Below are 23271 nucleotides of genomic sequence, written 5' to 3' on the forward strand. Positions count from 1 at the left end.
CCATCTTAATTGAGTGATCAAAGTTATCATCAAGAGTAATCAGACAAATAGGTAGCGTTTAATTCTTTTTTTTTTTTTTTTAATTTATGATAGTCACAGAGAGAGAGAGTTGGCAGAGACACAGGCAGAGGGAGAAGCAGGCTCCATGCACCGGGAGCCCAACGTGGGATTCGATTCCAGGTCTCCAGGATTGCGCCCTGGGCCAAAGGCAGGTGCTAAACCGCTGCGCCACCCAGGGATCCCTCGTTTAATTCTTAATATAAGAGAGGGATACAGTATCACTTCTGTGATAATCCTGTTAAGAATACATAACCTGAATTGTGGAAAAACATTGAAGAAACCAAGTAGAGGAGCACCCTACAAAAATAAGTGGCCTCTGTTCTTCAAAAATGTTGAGATCATGGGGTGCCTGGGTGGCACAGTCAGTTAAGCAGCTGACTCTTAGTTTCAGCTCAGGTGGTGCATGACAATTAAGTGCAGTTGTGATCCTGAATCAGATCCTAGACCAGGAAAAAAGTTGCTGTTTTAAGTGAATTTAATAAAAATTATTGTCCCGTTAATGTCCTTTATGGCAATAATTACATAACATAAAAATATGTTTAACAATTGTATTCGTTGCTATAAAGGATATTAGGGCAATCAGTGAAATATGAATAAAGTCAATATTTCCTGATTTTGATACTATAAGAAGAGTATCATTGTTTCTAGAAAGTCCATATTAAAGTGCTTAGGGATGATGGGGCAGTATATATTCAACTAATCTCAAAAAAATTTAAAAATATGACCGTTTTACATATCTGTGTGTATTTGTATATATTCATGTATATCTGTCTTAGTCCATTTTGGCTGTACCAGAGATTGAGTGGTTTAAACAGTATTTATCTGTCACAGGTCTAGAGGCTAGGAGGTCTGAGATACAGGTACCAGCAGACTCAGTGTCTGGTGAGGGCCTACTTCCTGGTCCATAAGTCATCTTGCTGTGTCCTCACATAGGAGAAGGGGCAAGAAAGCTCTCTGGGATCTCTTTCATAAGAGTACAAATCCATTTGTGAGGACTCCACCCCTGATGACCTAACTGCCTTTATCACATTGAGGACTTGGAGTTTCAACATGAATTTTCAGGGGACACAAATAGTGTCTGTCATAGTACAGACTAAATAATAGATATACATACATTGAGACAGATAAAGCAAATGTAAAATAACAACATTTGGGCAGTCTGGATGAGGATATATAGGAATTTGTTAAAACTTCGTGTAAATCTGAAATTATTTCAAAATAAAAAGTTAAAAAAAAAAAGAATAGAAAGGACAGGACTAGTAAAAAGGAAAAATTAGGAAGGGTAGTTATTTATTTGGGCCTAAAGAGAGCAGGAAATGACTAGTAAAGACAGGGCAGAAACATGTAATCCATAAGAAACACTTAGCGAAGAGAGGATTCATTTTAATAGGTTCTGGTGCACTTTTGAATATTGTTCAGCTGGTATGTAACTTTGTGTCATTATTCATCTTTGAATTTGTATGTCCTTGTTAGACTTTTAGGTGTAGTTTCTTATATTTGAAAATTAATTATCACCTATAAAATACAACCTAAACTAAGTTCTTTTAAGGTACTACATGCCTGTATTTTAAAATGCTGTGTAAGTCATTCTTCTACCTTATCAAAAGGAAATTAATCTTTAGACTTTAAGCCTTTTGAGGGTAGAGAACATGTGCAGTACTCTGTACAGGGGACATTCTAATAGTTGCTCTTGGTAATGTTAATTTTTTTTTTTCAGTTGGAAGGTATTATTGCTGCCTGATGGCCAAAAAAAAATTTTTTTTTTGTTAAAAACCGTATTTTACATTTTGCCTTTTGTCACATAGTATGGTGGGGGGGGGATTAATTTCCATTTGATAACGTAAAAGAATTAATAACAGCATTTTAAGAAAAAGGAGAATCTTTCTCAGGTTTTATTTTCTCCTTTATAATCTTTCAATATGAAACCTGGCTTCAGGTTCCTTTTAATGTCCTATTGCATTCATTTTTAAACTACTTTTAGCATACTTTATTTTGATAATAAAAGAGAGGGACAATACAAAAGGTTTGGTTAATATTTTTTTTTAAGATTTTATTTATTTATTCATGACAGACACAGAGAGAGAGAGAGAGAGAGAGAGGCAGAGACACAGGCAGAGGGAGAAGCAGGCTCCATGCAGGAAGCCCGACATGGGACTCGATCCCGGGTCTCCAGGGTCACATCCCGGGCTGAAGGCGGTGCTAAACCGCTGGGCCATTGGGGCTGCCCTTGGTTAATATTTATAAGTGTAAAAAAAAAATTTATAAGTAATTTTTCACATCAAATCAATTAGGATATGTTCATAAATCCTTATTTCTTTAACTGTTCAAATGGTCATAGAATGTATCTTCTAGAGCATGTTCCATATCTGCTTTGTTCTCAGTAAGCACACCAAATATTTGTGATCCTTGCTTGATGAAGTGACAATCTCTTTTATTCCTGCAGAGTTTGTGTCCTTAGCAGTCATCTCTGTAATATATTGGTTTTTTTTTCTTTCAAGATTTTTTTTTCTTTCAAGATTTTATTTAAATTCTGGTTAGTTAACAATATACTGTAGTATTAGTTTCATGAGTAGAATTTAGGGATTCATCATTTACATGTATAACACCCGGTGCTCTTCACAAGTGCCCTCCTTAATGCCCCTTATCCATTTACCCCATTCCCCCACCTACCTCCCCTCCAGCAACCCTGTTTGTTCCCTATTGTTAAGAGTCTCCATGGTTTGGCACTCTGTTGGTTTTTTTATTTTTCCTTCCCTTCCTCTGTGTTCATCTGTTTTGTTTCTTCAATTCCACATGAGTGAAATCCTATGGTATTTTTCTCTCTCTGACTTATTTTGCTTAGCATAATACATTCTAGTTCCATCCTTGCAATTGCAAATGGCAAGATTTCATTCTTTTTTATGACTAATTTTCCATAGTCAATATATACACATACAATCTTCTTTTTTTTAAAAGATTTTATTTAATTATTCATGAGAATACACAGAGATGAGAGAAAGAGGCAGAGACACAGGCAGAGGGAGAAGCAGGCTCCATACAGGGAGCCCGACGTGGGACTCCATCCTGGGTCTCTAGGATCAGGCCCCGGGCTGCAGATGGTGCTCAAACCGCTGAGCCACCAGGGCTGCCCCCACACACAATCTTCTTTATCCATTCATCAGTCTATGGACATTTGGGCTCTTTCCATATTTTGGCTGTTGTGAATACTGCTGCTATAAACATTGGGATGCATGCGCCCCTTTGAATCACTGTTTTTGTATCATTTGAGTAAATACCCTGTAGTACAATTGCATTATTAACTCAAGGATGGAAAGATTGCTTAAGTGCAGTCAGTCTGGATTCATAGAATGAGAGGTGGTAATGGTCTGTTTTTATTTTTTATTTTTTATTTTTTTTATTTTTTATTTTTTTTAATGGTCTGTTTTTAAACAAATAGTTTCATGCCTAATAAAAATATTCTGTGGTTATTTGATTAAACAAAATATATTCACAGTAACTTTCGTATGCAAATAGGTGCTGCTAATTACAACTGAGCCTTCTCTAGTTATTAAGCAGGACTTTCACTCTGAGTTGTTCAAATTAAATCTTAAGCTTCAGAATGGGAATATCTTAACAATACTCTGAAATGCAGAGTTTTCACTTGTTTCTACCCTGCAGTGAGGTGTTATTACTTTGAAACATAATAATCCCATTCCTTGAGATGCTTTATATCCCACTTTCAGTTTTATATCTAAGTTTGTGAAGTGAAATTTTGCTTGTCATTGTAAGTGTTTACATTGTGTTATTGACCCTTTCATCCCACAATTACAGAGCTGGATGGATGGATAGAGACCTAATTTGGCTATTTTTAGGTAACCTTGATTTGACAGGACTGTTTCTCTCGTCACTGGAAAATACCCTGCATCAATTTAAATGGATTACATTTTCTGATACATTCAGTTTTGTTTCAGGCAAACTTTTAAATATTTCTTTACATTGGAATGATCCCTTCTATTATCCCATCTTTTCAACAGTAGGCAACATTTTTTTTCAATATTTAAGAACTATTTGCTTAAATTTCTATTTTCAGAGTTAAGTAGATAGGTTGTCTTATGTAGTTGCTGTTTAACATAATTTTTAAAGCATTTTTACATTTAACATTTTATGGAACATGTTTGGGTCTCCTAAGATTTGGTGAATGAAAATGGAAATGTGGATAACTGGATTAATTGTTTATTCTTTTAAAATTACTTTCAATAGAATCGTAAGAATGATGAAGCCTCTTATGAAAAGATGCTGAAATTGAGACGAGAGTTTAGTAGAGCCATAACAATTTTGGAAATGATTAAGAGAAGAGAGAAAACAAAACGAGAATTATTGCACTTAACCTTAGAAGTTGTGGAAAAAAGGTAACATTGCTACTGTTATATACTAATTGCAGCAATAGCCAGATGATGGACAAAATATGATTTGTTGCCTAGCTTTAAAACAATTGAAATAGATTCTCAAACAAAACCTACATTTTTTTTTTAAGAATTCTTGTGTTGCTAGTTTTTTTAAAAACTAGATTATCAGTTTGAATTACAAGTTTGAGGAATGTTTTGGTGTATAATATGTATAGATCCTCTAATATACGTCATTGTTTTAAAGAATCATTGAATCTTATTTAGAAAAGAACCTAGGGATCATTCTGTCCATTTTTATTATTAAACTTTCTATTAAAATTTGAGGGAAATGAATATTATAAAGGACTTTATTTCTGACTAGGTAGAAAGCATGTTTTGTTTCAACACATTTAAAAAATGTGTTCTCTATGGGGTGCCTGGGTGGCTCAGGCAGTTAAGCATCCAACTCTTGATTTCAGCTCCAGGCCATAATCTCAGGGTCCTGGGATAGAGCCCCCCTCAGTGGAGGACTCCATGCTTAGCGAGAATCTGCTGAAGATGTTCCCTGTCCCCGTCCCTCTGAGAGTCCTCCCTTTCCCCTGTCTGCATACACTCTCTTTAGAATGGATAAATCTTAAAAAAAAAAAAAAAAAAAAAAGTGTCCTCTAATGCAATAGTCATTGTCCTGCATAGCTACATGATTAAACTATACTAAACCGAACAGAATTTTATGTGATTCCTGAGGTAAGCATTCTAAACATCATTTCCCAGTGTTTGAAAACATTGAATAAATGAGAAATTGGTCTTCTGTGTCCCTTAGAGATTTTTTGTGTTTTTTGGTTGTTTGTTTTCACCAAATCGCAAATATGAACTTCTTTATTCCCATAAATTTTCTCTTTTAAGAATAATCTGATAAATTGTTGGCTCTATTTGATTAGTTGTGTTCTATTTCACTGAGATATCATTGGTTTTATTTTTGAACTATAAAACGTTTTCTTACGTTTTGTTACCTTTCCAAGATATCACTTGGGAGACTATGGTGGTGAAATCCTTAATGAAGTGAAAATCAATAGATCAGACAAAGAGTTATATGCCACTCCAGCAACTCTTCACAATGGAAATCATCACAAAGTCCAAGAATGTAAAACTAAGGTGAATATCCTCTGGGGAGAAGCACATATGGTAATAATGATCAGACAATTACTGGTTTCATCAGTTACCTTTAGTATAATTTGGTTAAAGAAAAACATAATTAACATGCGTTGTTTTTACTATTTGCCAAGCACTTTGCTAGGAATTTTTACATACATATTAACTCATTAATCCTTACAGCAGCCCTTTGACATAGATTTTACCTCTGTGTGACTTCTAGATGAGATAGCTGATAAGTGGCTGATTCAAGGTTTAGGTCCAGGTCTAACTAACACCAAAAACCATGTGCTTTTCACTATGCCATCTGCTTTCCTACAGAATATCGATAAATTAAAGTTTACGTATCATTAGCCTAAGCAAATCCTGCATTGTAGTGGTAGGCATCAAAATCTACTATTAAAGCTTTATTCACTGAGATATTTGAAGTTATTCTTATTTTCATCATCACTTCCAGAACCAGCATTTATCAACTGCTGTCCAGTTGGAGTGATTTGAAGAAGTCCTGTAACTTCCAGATCCTGTTTTCTTCCTAATAGAAAGAGCCAGACTACATGATTATTTTGGTCTCTTAGATTTAAAGGAATTGTATTTATTCAGTGTTCACTTGGTACATTAATTAAAATATTCAGTTGAGAAATACAAAAGTTAATAAAACCTCTAAGGAGCTTAAATTTAAATAATAGGTATTGATTGAGTATTTAGACAATAGAGCTTTACTTTGTAGCAAGATTTAAAAAGCAACATAGGGTGTTTGTGGAAAATTCATCTTTTAAAAATGTACACAATTCTTACTTTCTGTGGGTTTATTCTTAAAGGTCAAAGAAGAATATGGAGCGGCAAGACTCCTCCTTTTATTCAACTGATGTCAATTCAAACACCAAAGTTCTTTCTTATTCATCACAGGCATCTAGCCCATCTACCTGATTCTTTTAAAATCATACTTGCCTCTATAGCCAAAAATTTACCAGTGCAATACATGTAATTTTCTAAGTTATTTTTTAAAATCCATTTTATATAAACCAGTGCTTTTTCCAGGTATATGATTGGTAGGCCTAGAAATGAAATCTCAACCAGAAAAAACTGACAGACTCAGCCTTTATTATACGTTCGTTGATTCTTATTTCAGACCATCTATAAATGTAAATGCTCACCCTGTTTACTAGTGTTAGAGATACAGTTGCATCCATTGTTGCTCTACCCCATTAAACACAGTTAACCTTATTTACTTAGTCATACATCCCACCTTAAAATATAGGTAGTTTCTAAGAATGAGGTAGGGATTTTCTTTTTGACGTCCTAGCTATATCCATTGTGTGAAACCCAGCTATATCACTAAGTAAGCAGCATTTTCATTGTGTGTACCATTCTTGACCCTGCGGTAGTTTTAACAGAAATGTGGACTACATGGGAAAATGTAGAACTTCCTAATTATTTTTTCACTTTCATATTGCTTGTACTTTGGTGCTTAGAACAATCATTTTCTTTTTTTTTTTTTTAGAACAATCATTTTCAAACATTTTAAGCAGTAGATCCCTACTTATTAAAAGAAATACCGTTATGTTAAAACAGATTAGAGCTTCTTGGCTGAGGAGTTGAGAGCAAGGTGGGGCTGGAAACCCTCCCCATTAGTCTCCTGCCAAATGGCCTCTCAAGTGCTGTCACAACTCTGGGGTACTTGAGAACAGTTTGATTATTGTTCGGTTGAAGCAGTAATTGTGCATTCTAAAAAAAGTAAGCTTTTTTTCTAGTTAATAAACTTATTTTTCTCCAAAAATGTACCAGCTGTAGACATTTTTAAAAATTGGAAATAAGTGTAGAAATAAATCAATGAATTTATCTAAATCAAATTACTTTAAAAATAGTCATTAATTATTAATACAGTGAATTTAAATAAAAATTGAAGTACTGTTAAATGCTGGATTGCATAATAATAGAGCAATTTTTAAAAATCACTAATATCTTAGTTTAAGTAAAAATAGCAATAAAAAGCAAATTAAGTACCATTATGATTTTTAATCATAACTTGCAAAAAGTAAAACCTTTTTCAATTTATGATCACATAGTTTTTGCATATTAAAAACAGTAAATAAAATCACCTCCTGGGTAAAAATGTATGTTTTTCAAAGAGCAGTTTAGTTTTTCATGATTTCTAAAATGATTTTCATTTCTTCCTTTTGGGGGAAAAATCGTCATGTAAACAGCACCCTCATCATTTGTCTTTGAAAGAAGAGGCTTCTGATGTGGTTCGTCAAAAGAAGAAGTACCCAAAGAAGCCTAAAGCAGAGGCTTTGATAACATCTCAGCAACCCACTCCTGAGACATTGCCTGTGATCAATAAGAGTGACATTAAGCAATATGACTTTCACAGCTCAGATGAAGATGAATTTCCACAGGTGCTTGTTTTAAAACTATTTTAAAGACATTTCCTTTTAGTCTTTTATATTGCTATATTTTAAAACATAACCTCTTAATTTTGAGTCTTAACTTTCTTCACCTAATGTTATATAGCATATATATATATACATTTTCCACATTATTTATGTGGCCACTGAAATGGTATTTATTTTGCATTATTTTCTATCAGTTGGGTAGAATTTATTCTCTGTGGAGCATTTAGGCGGTTTTCAGTTTTCCCTTATATAAAAATGAATGTTAGTATTCTTTCCCTCTGTATTTAAGGTAGATTATTAGAAATGGATTATGGTCTTTTAAAATAGTTAATACATAATTATATAAATATTCACCAATAATAATTCCCTTTTTCTTTTTGCCATATTCCACTAGCATTTTATTCTACTTTTTTTTTTTTTTAAAGATTTTATTTATTTATTCATAGAGACACAGAGAGAGAGGCAGAGACACAGGCAGAGGGAGAAGCAGGCTCCATGCAGGGAGGGAGCCTGACGTGGGACTCGATCCTAGGTCTCCAGGATTACGCCCTGGACTGAAGGCGGCGCTAAACCGCTGCGCCACCAGGGCTGCTCTATTCTACAACTTTTAATGTAAATTTTGCTACTTTGGCAATAACCATTTAATTTTGAAGATTTATAAGAAGTTATTCAAATTATAAATTGTGAAGATAATTCTTTGGTTTATATTGCAACAGTTAATAGCAAAATGTTTGCAGTTTTAAAATCTTAATTTTACTTTGACAAGTGCTATTTTTAAAACAGGACCTTTGTATATTAAAGGATCAATTTTAAAAGATACATATTTATACTTAGCACCTCATCTAGCAATACCCTTTTCTTTTTTCTTTTTCATATGGTATAGGCAACCTAAAGAGATGCTGCAACAAATACATGTTATTTTATTTTAACATTTTTGCTTCATTGCTTTAAAAGAAAAAACTTTTTAAACCAGTATTACAGATATGCCTGGAAGCAAGATTATCTATAAAATAGTTTATGGTTATAACTACTTAAAATCTAGAGTTTATATGAAATTGTGAAATGGGTCCCCTTTTGCTATATTACATATTTTTTTACTCTTCTATCACTAATTTAGTTTTTCTATCCCAGATAATATTTTAGCATTCATCTGGATTGTAACAAATGCACAAAGATATGTCTAATTTAGTACACTCTTAAAAAGCACTAAATGAAATAATTCATTACTTTTGTCAAAGGAAAATCCAGTTAGACTCAGTGCTTTGAAGAGCCATGGGATATGGCCATTTTGAAGAAATGAGGAAAATAATGTCCTAACAAATAGTAGTTTTCCATATACAAGAAGTAGGGATAGGCTCTAGGCAGAGGAAACAGCATATGAATGAGAACTGCTAGCAGTTCAGCATTGCTGGAGCATAGAATGCAAAAGGGAAGAGAGGCTGAACAGGATGATACTTGGAGTAGTAGTAGCCAGGTGGCAAATGGCTTTTATCTACATTATATATTCTGAAGCATTATTAAAGAATTTTAAGTAAGGGTATGACATGGATTATTATGTATCAATAATAGCCTTATATTGGTGGTACTCAGGAGAGCCTATAAAACTTTGCTTTTACACCTTAGCCATTTAAGGTGATATATGGGATATTACGACCTGTAGAAACTTCCTTTCTTGCTAAAATCAGTCCATTACCCTGATGGTAAGGCATAAGTTCACATACTAGTCCTATATATTCCTCGTGCATTAAGGGACCTTTGTTTCTGTTCTGAATTCTTATAGTCCCCAGCCCTCAAACCCACATGAAAATTTTGAAATTTCGAATTGTATTTTAAAACTTAGTTTCCTGAGTCCATTAACTAGGTCTTTAAAAACCCTTATAAATTTTTATAATGATATCCCCTTCTTGCTGAAGAATTCATATTTACCTATGTAGTTGGACATCATTCATTAGGCAGCTATTAAGGATGTAGCTGTTACAAAATCAGTATTTTATTGCTAAGAAGATCATTAAAATAATCATATGTTTCTTCTTTGTCTAGTAAACAAGGAACATAGGAATGAATAGGGAGCCTTAAGAGAACATTTTAACCAGACCTATCCCAACTGATTTGCAGCAGAGCAGAATTAAAAACCCTTATCTTTTCTTGATTATGCTTCTGATTCTTCTAATGCAGCTCTCTCTTCCTTTGTCTCACACTAAATCCTGGAATCCACTCCTGGGGAATGATGGTCAGGACAAAGGGGTGGTATACTTTATGCAAAGAATTTCTTAAAAAAATAAATAAATAAAAGAATTTCTAAGAGTTTGTAACGCTTCCTTCTGTGTATTTTAGAGGAGGTAGATGATCTGCAAAGGAACCAAAGTATAAAATTCATGTTTGGGATTTCCTTTCAAATTTTGGGTTTGGGGGCTTGGTTCCCTGGGAAGAAGAATCAGCCCCAGCTTACTGTTTCTGTGTCTCCCCCATAGGGTTGGTGGAGGTATATTGCAACCTCAAACAAATGCCTTTATCCCCTGGATGACCCTGCTCAGTGGTAATTACCACAGTTTGGAAATAATGTAGAGAACACATTTTTCCTCTCAAAATAGGAAGAGAGGGATTTGTGAGGTTCAAAATTTGCAAGTAAATATGGTTGAGCCAGCATTGTCAGAAAAAGAGATGTTCTCCAAAGTGAAATTGCGAGACAACTGAAACTTAAGTACCAAAACTTTTTTTTTTAATTTTAACCATTATGAGTAGAAATTTTTCTAAACCGTATTATTTTCTGCTGTATCAGAGTATATTTGTATATCATTTAATCCATCTTTTATGATATAAAGTTTGCTCTAATTAATCAGTGTTGCCCCAGGGGTCCACTCACATTATACAGAGATATTTCATCTAAGATCACATAGTTCCAGGCAGAATGCTTTTAAATTATGTGACAGCTTTTTGAAAGTATTTTTTTCTTTTGCTGTCAGATTATGGGCTTATCACTTCTTTCTGCAACCAGTCTGCTTACTTTTAGCAAGTTTTCTTTCTTTTAATTTTCTGCTTCTGATCTACTAAGTTTAAAAAAGTGGTTTTACTAAACTGTACACCTGAAACTAATATTACACTATACGTTAACTAGCTGGAATTTAAATAAAACTTTTTTAAAAAGTGATTATTAAAAAATGGGTAGGGAAATAAGGGACTCCCTTTGAGAAAAATGTATGCCCTTAATCACTTTGGAGGGAGCACTATTCATAAGCTTTATAAATAGTGTTTTAACTTCCTAGATTTGACTCTATTACAGAGAAAGTCATTGCATAAAAATACATGTACTTATAAGTGAAGCATAACTGTCAAAATAAAAATAAAGCATTCATGGTCACATACATTATTTACAAAATATACAAGTGGGTATATAAAAACTACTAATTCTTAAGTACTTACATGTTCAGAATCCATTACACAAAACCATGTTAACTTACTTTCAAGAACTAACCCATCCAAAATAATCATTTTTAACCATAGAGAATCTTTGCTGGTCTTTAACTCTTTGGGAGAATTTATTGCCTACCAGAAGTAATGTAGGAATGATTTACTGTTTATGATCGGACTCTGATTTTAGACCATTATAAAGACTGATCTGTTGACTTTGGTAACTCCTGAATGGAATGTCTCATGCCTCTTTTTTCTAGGTACCATCCCCAGTATCAGAACCTGAAGAGGAAAATGATCCTGATGGTCCCTGTGCTTTCAGGAGGCGAGCAGGATGCCAGTATTATGCTGTAAGAACTTCATTTTTTTGTAGTATATATATATGAACTGGAATTAATAGGTAGTTCTTGTCAAGGTAACTTAGTCTTGATTTACAAATGAGAAGTCCATCAGCATTTTTTATTTACTATCCCCTATATATACCAGTGAAAGATGCTGAAAAGTACTGAGTCCTTTCAGAAGATATTTAAAAAATACCAGAATCCTTTTACTTGGAAATTGATAATTTCAAATTCTAAATTTTAGAAATTTAGTTTTATTTTGAGCCTTAACTATAGCTTAATTTAGCAGTTAGGAAAATTACTGTCACTGCTAGAGTTAAATAAGCCCAGAATCTCTAATTGAAAATTTTTTTCAGATTTATTTATTTGAGAATTTGAGAGAGAGAGAGAACACACATGAGCAGAGGGGAGGGGCATAGAGAGAGAATCCTGAAGCACCCTCCTTGTTGAGCATGGGGCTTGATCTCAGGACCCTGAGATTATGACCTGAGCCAAAATCAAGAATTGGCTGCTTAAATGACTGAATCACCCAGGTGCCCCAAAATTTTGATAGTTGCTGCTTATTAAAATTTATTTTAGGCAAGTCCATCTTGTGCATATACCAAGTAAGGATCAAACATAAAAGAATCATTTTTAAACTTTCTTCATGGCAATATCTTATATAATAATTATATTCAAGCTTTTTGACATACTTAGAAATTACTTTGTGCTATTAAGTCAAGTTTTGGTGCAGCATTATATCAGGAGAGACTCACTCCCAAATGCTCGGGTTTTCATAAAGGTATAACTAACTGTAGCGTCACGAGGATAGCTTTCAGATATGACTTGCAGAGACCATTTTTCTTGTTGCATTATGGTAAACATCTACACTTCCATCATTTCAGGGTATGTGTGTGTGTGTCTGTTTAGTGTAGAAGAGGTAGGAAGTTATTTATGAGTTATGCTAATAAGAAAAAGAAAATTACTATGAAAAGGCAGAGTAATGTTAAGACCCAGAAAAATAAAGGAAGTGTTAGCTTAATCCATAAATGCTATAAAGTACAATTTTTGGCTAAAAAACAACAACAACAAAACAACAACAAAACAAAACTTCCTTCTGATTTATCTCAATAAGAAGCCTATACATTACTAACTATAGTGTCTTTGCTTTTCTACGTAAATGTTAAAAGTCATAATATTCTTTAAAGATAGATTTCTTCGAAAATATGTTATACCCTAAAATACTAAATTCAGTTTGAGTTATTTTGGTAAGTGAACTTTTGATTCGGTTTTATAAAATTTTATTTAGTTAATGTCATTTAAACTCCAATTTTACAGTTTTACATCTAAATTTCAACTGTTCTTCTAATGCTGTACTTTATTTTTATCATGATTTAACTTTTCTTCATTTCAGATTTACTCCCTGATTTTTAATTTTTTTTTTCTTTCTTTGCAGCCTCGTTTGGACCAAGCTAACCACTCATTTGAAAATTCAGAATTGGCAGATTTGGATAAGTTGAGATATAGGCATTGCCTTACAACGCTCACAGTCCCAAGAAGATGTATAGGATTTGCAAGGAGGCGAATTGGCAGAGGTGGAAGGTAAACTATTTCTTTTGGCCTGCTTTTTGTTTACAAGCTAGCAGGGAGGATGTAGAGAAAATGTTATTAAGTTCTTCCAGATAATATTTGGTTTTATATTGCTTTTCAGGGTTATAATGGACCGGATATCCACAGAACATGACCCAGTCCTAAAACAGATAGACCCTGAAATGCTGAATGGTTTTTCAAGCTCTTCCCAAACTATAGACTTTTCTTCTAATTTCACTCGGACCAATGCTTCCAATAAACATTGTGAAAATAGACTGTCCCTCTCTGAAATATTAAGCAATATCAGATCATGTCGACTACAGTGTTTCCAGCCAAGGCTACTAAATTTACAGGACAGTGATAGTGAAGAATGTACCTCAAGAAAATCAGGGCAGACTGTGAACAATAAAAGAGTTTCTGCAGCATCTGTAGCTTTATTGAACACCAGCAAGAATGGCATATCAGGTAAGCTGTCACTTTTTAAAAGTATATCCTGCTCTTCTGTTTTTCCTTAATTTTCATTATTCACTACATAAGTGCTCAGGGTAAATTTTAAGGTTTATGTTCATAATCCCACTGAAGAAAGGAATTATTTTTATCTTAACCTACTAGAGTTTTTTTCCAGCCTAAGAAACTAAATCCTGTTGTTAGGGTTCATATTTTAACCAGTGTCCTACTACCTATAAAACCCTTTTTTTTTTTTTTAAGAGTTTATTGATTTATTTGAAAGAGAGAGAGAGAGCGCACGAGCCGGGGAGGAGAGGGAAAAGCGGACTCCCTGTTGAGCGAGGAGCCAGATGTGGGGTGATCCCAGGACCCTGAGATCCTGACCTGAGCCAAAGGCAGACACTTAACCAACTGAGCCACCCAGGCACTCCTGACTTCTGTTTTGAATGTGTGTGCCTGGTTTTGTGAGTGTGTTGGTGGAAAACATAGGCAGTTCTCTGTGGGCAGAATGGTTATAAGCTGCTGGCAGATCTTCATAGCCATAATGTGCACTTGGTAAAGAAAGTTTCCTTTTTTTGTGTATATGAACTTTGCTCAAATGTAGGTATTGTTCCTCAAAGTACCATTTAAAGCTCTCTCTCTGAAAAATTATTTTTTTTTAAGAAGCTCCCTATGATTAGTTGTAATTTTGTCTGGTAGCTTACCTCTGATTGAGATTGGAGAGCATTTTAAGAAACACTGTGCTCAAATTAATTTTTTATGACATGTACATTGTAAATGTATAGTATCTAGACAATCTAAAATGTAATTTTGATTTGTTTTCATCTGCGGATAGTCTTGTCTTTATCACATGTATACAAGTAGGTACAATTTTTAATATCCTTATAATAGATACATCAGTACATGGTATCCAGAGACCAAACTAGATGTGACTTCTCTTACACTGTTGATATCCTTTCTTTATATAAAACGTATGTATTTCGAAGTTACTTTAACCTGGATGGTGCATTTTACTATGTGAAATTATGTAAAACCTCTTTAAAGTGGTTGCAAATCATTTTAGTTTGAAATTTAGTCTCAGTCATATTCAGTCTTTCTGTTATTGGACTGCTTATTTTTAAACTTGATCTGGCCACTTATCCATTTAAAGATTATATTAGAAAATTAGATTTGTTTGAATAATTAGAAGTTGATAATGTCATTCCTCCAAATTAATTGGTTAATTTTCTCCCAAATAAACTTAGGTAAAGAAAATGGTATCTCATTATATAAAGTTCATGAGTCTGTGAAGTTTTAATGAGCTTTTGAAGCTGAAATGGATAAATTCCTAATATGATTTGTGGTGGCAGTCTTCCTAGAAACCTAAAGGTAGTAGGAAGTTGATAAATATTAGTTTTTTGTTTTTTGTTTTTTTTTTTTAAGGCAACTCCATGACAGTGTTCAAATAAACGGAACTGGAATTCCTGTATCAAAAATTACTCAAAATAATTTTTGCCAAAAGGGGAATTTAAAAATATCTCAATATAGGCACTAATAATTAGATTTGATAGTAGATTTGAGTTTCTTCTCTAACAATGAATGCCATACCAAAAAAGTGATTTTGTGTTTCATCTCACCTTGAACATGGCCAGATATTTGCAGCTTTCTATTGTACATTCCCAATAAACTCCAGAAGGATTTGACTAAAAACTCTTTTCCAGAAAATATGTATAGATTTTGTATGTTACTGTATCATCTTTATTCTATTTGTATTGATCCAGAATATGGCTTACTATAATTTCAATAATCCCATAATATTAGCTCTAGAATTTTATGACACTATCATGATATATTAGCATAAAATAAGCATTTAAAGTATCTTCGGCATGGATGCACTTTTCAAATAACTTAAATAACAAATATATTAATTTCTGCCTTTCTCCTATCATTAAAATAATAGTCTTTTTGGTCTGTATATTTCCTGTCTTAATTTTTTGGTATTCTCAACATAGTACCATTTCCTTCTTTCCTTGACAGATTTCAAGACTTAAGCAACAACTTAGCTACATTAGAATCAGTGTCTTAAATAGAAATTTTCAAATATATATTCTATTGCCTAGAGTAAAGGATTATATTTGAAGTTTTCCTTCTCAGCTGTGACCCTTTAATCATTGAGGCCACAAGGTGTTTTTTTTTCCTAATATATTTGTTTCAAAATATTAGGCACAGGTATATAAATGCATAATGGAACAAGTCTTTTAACAGCATTTTTGTAAACATTTGAAGTACCCATTTGTACCAGTTCTATTCGTTACATAGTCCTCTCAGTTCTGGTTAGAAAATTTAGCTGGATTCCATTACAGTACAGTAAATACTGATAACAATTCCTTCATCGACTTAAAGAGAATGTAAGAGTTTTTAGAAAGTTGTAGTTTTATATTTGGTGGACACAGACAAAAGAATCTTTTTTTATTTCTTTCAGTCTTTATGCCTTCATACTGCAATATGAAGGCAATACTGAAATACTGTTGCCTTATTCTTAGTGGACTTGGTCATGAGAGCATGTTTGTCTTTAAGAGTAACGAGACTGACACAGGACCCTATTTTTACCTTACAGGGTGTGTCACTGAGCTAGACAAATTATTAGTACTGAATTTTCTGTTTCACAGCTGGAATATCACAACAAATAGTTTAATCAGAAATAGAACTGTGATACTCTTGACAATAATGTTTAATCACAACTTTTTTAGTTCTTGAACTTGAGTGCTAGTGGCAAAGAATTTTCTTTTATGTTAATAACCCAGTTAATATTTTTCAAGTCATAATCCCTGTGTCCTAAATAGATCCTAATTGTTCTTTTTGATGTCATACTAAAGGACTTAAAACAAATTAGAATGTATGTCCTAGGTAGTAGAAGAACTAAAACCAAAGACTTCATTTTAAAGCAAAGACACATGTCTTATTAAGTATTATGTAAAATGAAGATCTGTTTTCTTAGCTGAAAAACTCTTCTCAAAGAATAGAACCAGGACAGAGAAAGAAAAGATAGATTGTGCTGAAAAATAGCAAGTGAATAACCAAGGAAAACTAATTTCACACATAATTACTTAGAATTATTATATGCAAAGCACTATGTTAAGTGTTTAATATTGCAGTTTTATAAGAATAATCCTTTAAGGAGCTTCCAGCACATGGCAAGCAAGTATTACATTTTTTAAATAAATAGATGATAAAGTTTTTAGTCATTTGAAACTGCAGTATTATTTATTCTTTTGAGATACTGTTCTTAAATCCAAAATTTAAGAAAATGTATATCTAAAACTAGCTTTGCTTGGGGCACCTGGCAGGCTCAGTTGGTAGAGCATGTGACTCTTGGTCTCCAGATCGTGAGTTCAAGTCTTGTGTTGGGTGTAAATTACTTTAAAGATGGATGGATGAATGAATGTAGCTTTGCTTGTTCAGACTTGAGGAGCTGGATTAATTTACTTTTATTTAACCTTGGTTTTGACTATGGTTGCAATTAACATTTTTTCCCCTCATTTGTCTTTGAATATTGAATAGATAGATACCAGCAGCATTTTTGACCAGCTGCAAATATTTTAACATACCAATTTGTAAGAATATCAACATTTTGAGCAATTTTCCAGAGAAATTCCTGATTTTTTAATTTTTTCGGGTTTTTTCCTGTTCTTTCCTAAATTGCCATAAAATATTTGCAAATATGAAAGTTTTTGAATAGGTGAAATTATATTTTCACAACTAGCTAAGATACAAGGATTTATTTTTGAGTTACGATTGCTTCCAGAAGTATGAGATATAAATTCAGATTTCAGGAGTTAAAAATTTTTAGTTTGCTGAAGGACTAATACTGAAATTCCAGTTACAACTCTTTAGGTTGAGTATCACAAATTTAAATGGGTCTTTTTTTTTTCCCGTCTTTCATACCATTTTATTTTCTCCCTTCAACCATAATAATACGATACCCAAATTCTGTCCTAATTGGAGGGTCGGTAAACACAGGCTTATCCGGCCCACTTACAGGCAAGGCAAATGCTGCTGCTTGAAATGGTCCCACCATAGAACCTCTGGTCATCCAACCCAAGTCGCCCCCTTGCCTGGCTTTATCTTCACTATACTGTGTGGCCACTTCATTGAATCTCATTCCAGACTTTAACTTTTCCATGGCTTCCATGATTTTCCCATGTTTTTCGCACAGAATGTGTCTAACCTTTATTGTATTACCACCACCTTTGGGACCCTGGGCCTTCTTGTCAGAACTGTCACTCCTGGAGGCGGCTCCCCCTTTCCCCCGTTTCCTGGAACCGCTCTTTCCCTTGGGCGGCATCTCCGAAAACTGCGACCAAACCCTCAATGGCTTCCTTCACCGCTAAATGGGTCTTTTAAAGATTTTGTTTTTTTTTTTAAGTAGCCTCTCAGCCCAACATGGGGCTCAAACCTATAACCTCAAGATCAAGAGTCACACACTCTACCAACTGAGCCAGCCAGGCACCCCTTATATGAGTCTTCATTTTCATACATTTGTTCCTCATTCTTCATCTCCTCACCCTTCACACCTGACCTCACCTCCCATCTTCACCCTTTGTGCCCCCACAGTTTTGTAGCCTATTCGTTAGTTTGCCTTTAACTGTGAGAGTTACATCATAGGGTGTGTATAGTCCTGGACGAATAATGTCACCTTTGAAGGATTGAAAGATTTGTCCTCATAGTAGCTCCAAAGGTTCATATGAACTTTCACCTGACTCCTCACTAAGACCTACAAGGTTTAAAATAAGTTGTCTTCCCTACTCCCAACAGCCCCAGATCTATCTTTTAAAACAAACCAAAAATGTGTATAGTCAGTATTGCTTCATAGAGCATATGTTAAGACTTTTATAACAAAGACCTACCCTGTAGATGAAGAAATGCTGGATAATAATATATGCATTTTGACTCTTAGATAATCTTTACCACCGTATTAGTTGTTCTTCAGTAAACTTTGAAAACTTGGTCTAGACTAGTGTTTAAAAAAATTCATAGCTTCCCAAGAATACATTGCATTAGCCCACTTAGAGAAACACTGCATTAAAAGATAATTTTTAAAAGGCACACACAAAATCATATGTTCATACCCTATTGTGAGATGGTCATCAAGAGGATCCAGAATGTGTTTCTATTAGATTTTTTTTAAGTTCTATCAACAAAAGTTAGCAAATACTTGTAAAAGATTTCCCACATACTCATGAATACTACGTCTGTGGGCCTGAGTTTAAGAAGCAGTGATCTAGGGCTTTTAGAATCATTAAACCAGTATAAAATATAGTGGTGACACCTTGAGTATATTTTTGATGGACCACTGTCAGAATATGGTAGGGAAAGCTGATAAGGGGTTAGCCTAGCAGATTACCACACAGGAACCACATACCTGAAAGGTGAAAGATGAAATGAGGAAAGCGTAGGACTTTTGAAAACAGAATCAACATTTCAAGGATGGTGACAGGTATTCTAACAAAAAATACATGGATTCATTTGGCAAATAAGGCAACTGATATCTAAGATGGATACTGAGGGATGTCTGGGTGGCTCAGTGGTTGAGCATCTGCCTTTGGCCCAGGACGTGATCCTGGAGACTCAGGATCAAGTCCCACATCGGGCTCCCCACGTGGAGCCTGCTTCTCCCTCTGCCTGGGTCTCTGCCTCTCTCTCTCTCTCTCTCTCTCTGTTTCTCATAAATAAATAAAATCTTTAAAAAAAAAATAAGATGGATACTGAGCCAGATCAAAAAAATAGCCAGAGAGGTTAGAGGCTTTAGTGAAAAAACAACTGTTGGTTATATACACAAGATACCTAGAAATGCAAGTACATCACTAGTGTATAGAATGATATATTTGCACATATAAAGAGGAAAATTCTATAATATGTATTCCTATTAGTATGTATTAACCACAGAGATTTGGAAAACTTCTTACTCAGGTGAAAGGACACTTTCCATCTATCTAGATTAGTGAAATATTGGTACCTTTACAAAACAATCAGATTTGTGGTTACTTTTAAAGTGACAGCACTTGGAGGGGCATGGTAGGGTAGACTTACGACCAGCATAAATTTTAGTTTTAAGCTAGCAACCTTTGAGCAACTAGTAGAGCTTGTCTTGGCAAGAGAAGCAGATAAACAGATTTGTACATTCCCAACTCCCCTTTTTGCCACTACGGACCCTCCTATTCTCTATCTCATTTCGAAACAGATTTCCTCACAGTATAACTGCAACCTTTTCCTGCAGTGTTTTAATGTTTACCCCTTTGATGACTGCAAGTCAGTGTGCAAAATAAATTTCTTGTGAAACTATTTGAGTGATTATGAAAGGAAGAATAATCAGTAGAGAAGGTGCTTTCAGTCAAATTACCTACCAAGTTACCTACTTCCATCTACCATTAAGTCAGCCCTAAAAATGATAATTCAGTACTGTGTCTGTGCCATTAAGATCACACGTTTCTTAGCACTTTCCATTCACCCTAACAAAATGAAACAGGTCAGTTAGAAAGGATATTTTATGTGTTCAAATTCTGTGTCATAATTACTAATTGCTCTTTTTGTCTAAAGAATTGAAGTAATACTGAACAGTGCTCTAGAAAATACTGAATGAGGAACATCAGCTTGTTTTTCAAGCACAAAACATTATAGCAAAGAAAACTAGGTGTCAAGAAAGAATATAACATGCTAAGCTTGAGATGAGGGGAAGAGGAAAAAAATGTCATTTTTCAAAGCATATTATAGAATTAAGCTGAGTTTATATTACCAGTGATTCTCAACCGGTAATGGGATCAGGGATGAAATTTTTGGTATCAAAGTCAGCCTAGGTTAAAAAATTTAGGAAACCCCATTAATTTGAATAATTTGAATTGAGTCTTGGTTAAAATTTTAATGAGTTTTCTATGGGGAAAGGATGGGGTTTCTGAGCAAATTATGGTCTCAACAAGACAAGGCAGTAAGTAGACATACCACCCCCCCTCCCCAAGACAGGCAATTTTATCAGCATTCCTTTTTAATATATATGTAAATGGTCATCGTTCATAAAAAGCAATTAGAACACCTGTAGTAGGCAATACTTTGTCATGGACTACCAACCATTTTTTTAAATTAAAAAATGCTTTTTGTTCTTTCTACTAATTTAGATACATACTTACTCTGAATTCGATTTCATGATTTTCTGAATTAAAATATTTTAGAGATGATTCTCACTGTTCTCATTTCTCTCTCAATTTTGAAATAGCCATTAAAATTATAATTAATTTAGTTTATTCCTCAATCACCATAACCTGCCACCTCTTCACTACAACAAAAACTTAGCTCTAGACAAACATAATCTTGGATTTGAGGGAGTACACCATGCTAACACCAGATTCCAAGTCTATTTCATCTGAATTGGCACACTCTTTATACACCTAAGACTTAAACAGATTTATTTGGGTTTAACTTAAGAGTTTTCCTTCCTGCTTTTTATCTAATAAACTATTTTTCATCTCTTTCCCAAGGTTTTCAAACAGCTGGAAATTCATGAATACTTCACATTTTCATTTGATTTTGAAGATTGTAAATTTAGAATTAAAAATATTTTTTTCATTTAAAAATAGAACACTTGCAATGAATTTAATATGTGCAAACAAAGAAAAACATTTGATTATGTTGGTAATTCAGTAAGATAACTAATGTGTACTTCAAAAATACAGGTAATATTAAAATTTTAGAGTGAGCGTTATCATAACACCAGGTCTTTTAATCTTCTAAAAATTAAAATTGCTATCTAGGAACTGTTTTGGTTTTTTTTTTTTTTTTTTTTTTTTTCCCATAGTCCAATACAAATTTTAATGTTGCAGAACAGAAATGAAGGCATATCAAATGCTTTGTCCATCTCTGGGGCCTAACTCCCTTTTCATAGAAAATAGACTGTATTCAAAACTTATTATATATCTAATTTACTATCATTTTTTTTTAACTTCTCATTTTAATTATACTAAATGGAAAACTTGGGGGTGGGGGTAGTTAAGTAACCTAGGTTTAGGGTGTAGTCTACAGTCTTATAGCTAAACCCCTTTAGGTTCTGTTGATTTGATTGCTCAATTACACTTAAAAGTTGACTCATATTAGTTGGTATTTCTTTTACGTATCTTTCCTTTCCAACTACACCATAGAATTTTATAGCAGGGGCCCTCTTAGTTTATTTTGCCCTGTATTCACTTAACTCTTAAATGTAGCACTCTGCATCATGGTAGATAGTAAATATTTGGTGATTGAAAGAATAGTTGGGGAGAGCAAAGAAAGCAATGAAGAAAAGTAGAGCAAAATTATTCTAGTAATAGATGTATTCTGATGTGACTTAATATTTCTTGATTTTGATAATGTACTAACTTCTATGGAAATAGCTTTTGTCCTCAAGCTCAGTTTATCAATAATGTACTTGAAAACTAGTGAATGAAAGTAAAGAAAAATGTTTTCTATTATAACTTTTTCTTAGCTAACTTGTAAACAGAAGTTTTAGATGTCTTACTTTTACTTGAAATCTACTAACTTTTAACACAGTTGATCACAGCATAATTGCTTACATTGGAGGATACATTCTACCTTTAATTTTCTGAACGATTCTCTGGTTTCTAGCCCATATTTGTATAGATAAGACTTATTTTAGTATCAATCTATTGGCTTGAAACTATAGTTAATGGTTAAACTAGATGAACATCTTTGTTCTCTACTCTGATTTGTAATCAGAGAAAATGTCCTGAATGGAAACCAGCAGTAAGAATCATTTAGTCTTCTGGATGGTCCTGCTTTGTTACTAAAGCTATCACTTAGTCATTATTATTATTTCAGTTAATAAATCAAAATTATTTTATTGTTACCACAATATAGTGAATTAAAAGTGATCTCAAAGACATTAAATCTGAATAAATGATTAGAATCCTTTTGTTAGAACTACGTTATACAGTAAACACTACATATAGAAACTTTTTTAGCATGTGACATTAGAAGATTATGGATATTAGCATAAACCACTTTTGCTTTTTGTTGGGTTCTTTGCTGATGTCGATTTGCGATTGCTTTTCATCTTAATTAGGCAATCGTGTGATACTGTATCATACTTTGTGTTGTTATAAGTATTTTAAAACACATACTTATTTCTGAAATGAATGTCCTTTACCAGTAACAGGGGGTATCACAGAAGAGCAGTTTCCAGACACATCAACAGCAGTTAGTTCAAATGCAGAGGCAGCAACTTGCTCAGCTTCAGCAGAAACAGCAATCTCAGCATTCCTCGCAACAGACACATCCAAAAGCACAGGTAAACTTGTCTTTTAGTTGTGGTTATGTTTCTTCCCCCCCCCCCCCCCCCCCCCCTTCATAAGTACATCGTTTTCATTCAATTTTAGTCAAGTCATGGAGGATAACCTTCAAAAACTAGTTTATATTTAACGAAGGGAGTACTAGAGTCAAATATGGTATTTGTAATGTAGGAAAGAGACTACATTGTTTTAAAGGGTTATTAGAAATTTGTGGAAGAAATTACATACT

The 23271-nt window shown here is 33.7% G+C and overlaps 2 protein-coding genes across 2 annotated transcripts in view; one reads left to right on the forward strand and one right to left on the reverse strand.

The window, feature by feature from the left end:
- EPC2 (enhancer of polycomb homolog 2) overlaps positions 1-23271 on the forward strand; it is a 117924-nt gene that overhangs the window by 88638 nt on the left and 6015 nt on the right. The window contains 8 exon segments of the mRNA XM_038565163.1: positions 4300-4448; positions 5444-5576; positions 7778-7969; positions 11635-11724; positions 13151-13296; positions 13406-13749; positions 22904-22929; positions 22931-23041. Coding sequence (XP_038421091.1) covers positions 4300-4448; positions 5444-5576; positions 7778-7969; positions 11635-11724; positions 13151-13296; positions 13406-13749; positions 22904-22929; positions 22931-23041 — 1191 coding nt within the window.
- LOC102151798 (peptidyl-prolyl cis-trans isomerase NIMA-interacting 4-like) lies at positions 17660-18091 on the reverse strand. Its single transcript, XM_038565164.1, has one exon. The coding sequence runs from the start codon at positions 18053-18055 to the stop codon at positions 17660-17662; it is 396 nt and encodes a 131-aa protein (XP_038421092.1). The 5' UTR covers positions 18056-18091.

This window comes from Canis lupus, chromosome 19 (genome assembly GCF_011100685.1).
Source record: "Canis lupus familiaris isolate Mischka breed German Shepherd chromosome 19, alternate assembly UU_Cfam_GSD_1.0, whole genome shotgun sequence".
Taxonomy (NCBI): domain Eukaryota; kingdom Metazoa; phylum Chordata; class Mammalia; order Carnivora; family Canidae; genus Canis; species Canis lupus.

Excerpts from the sequence above, each read along its gene's own strand:
- LOC102151798 (XM_038565164.1), bottom strand. The coding sequence starts at position 18,055 with ATGCCGCCCAAGGGAAAGAGCGGTTCCAGGAAACGGGGGAAAGGGGGA.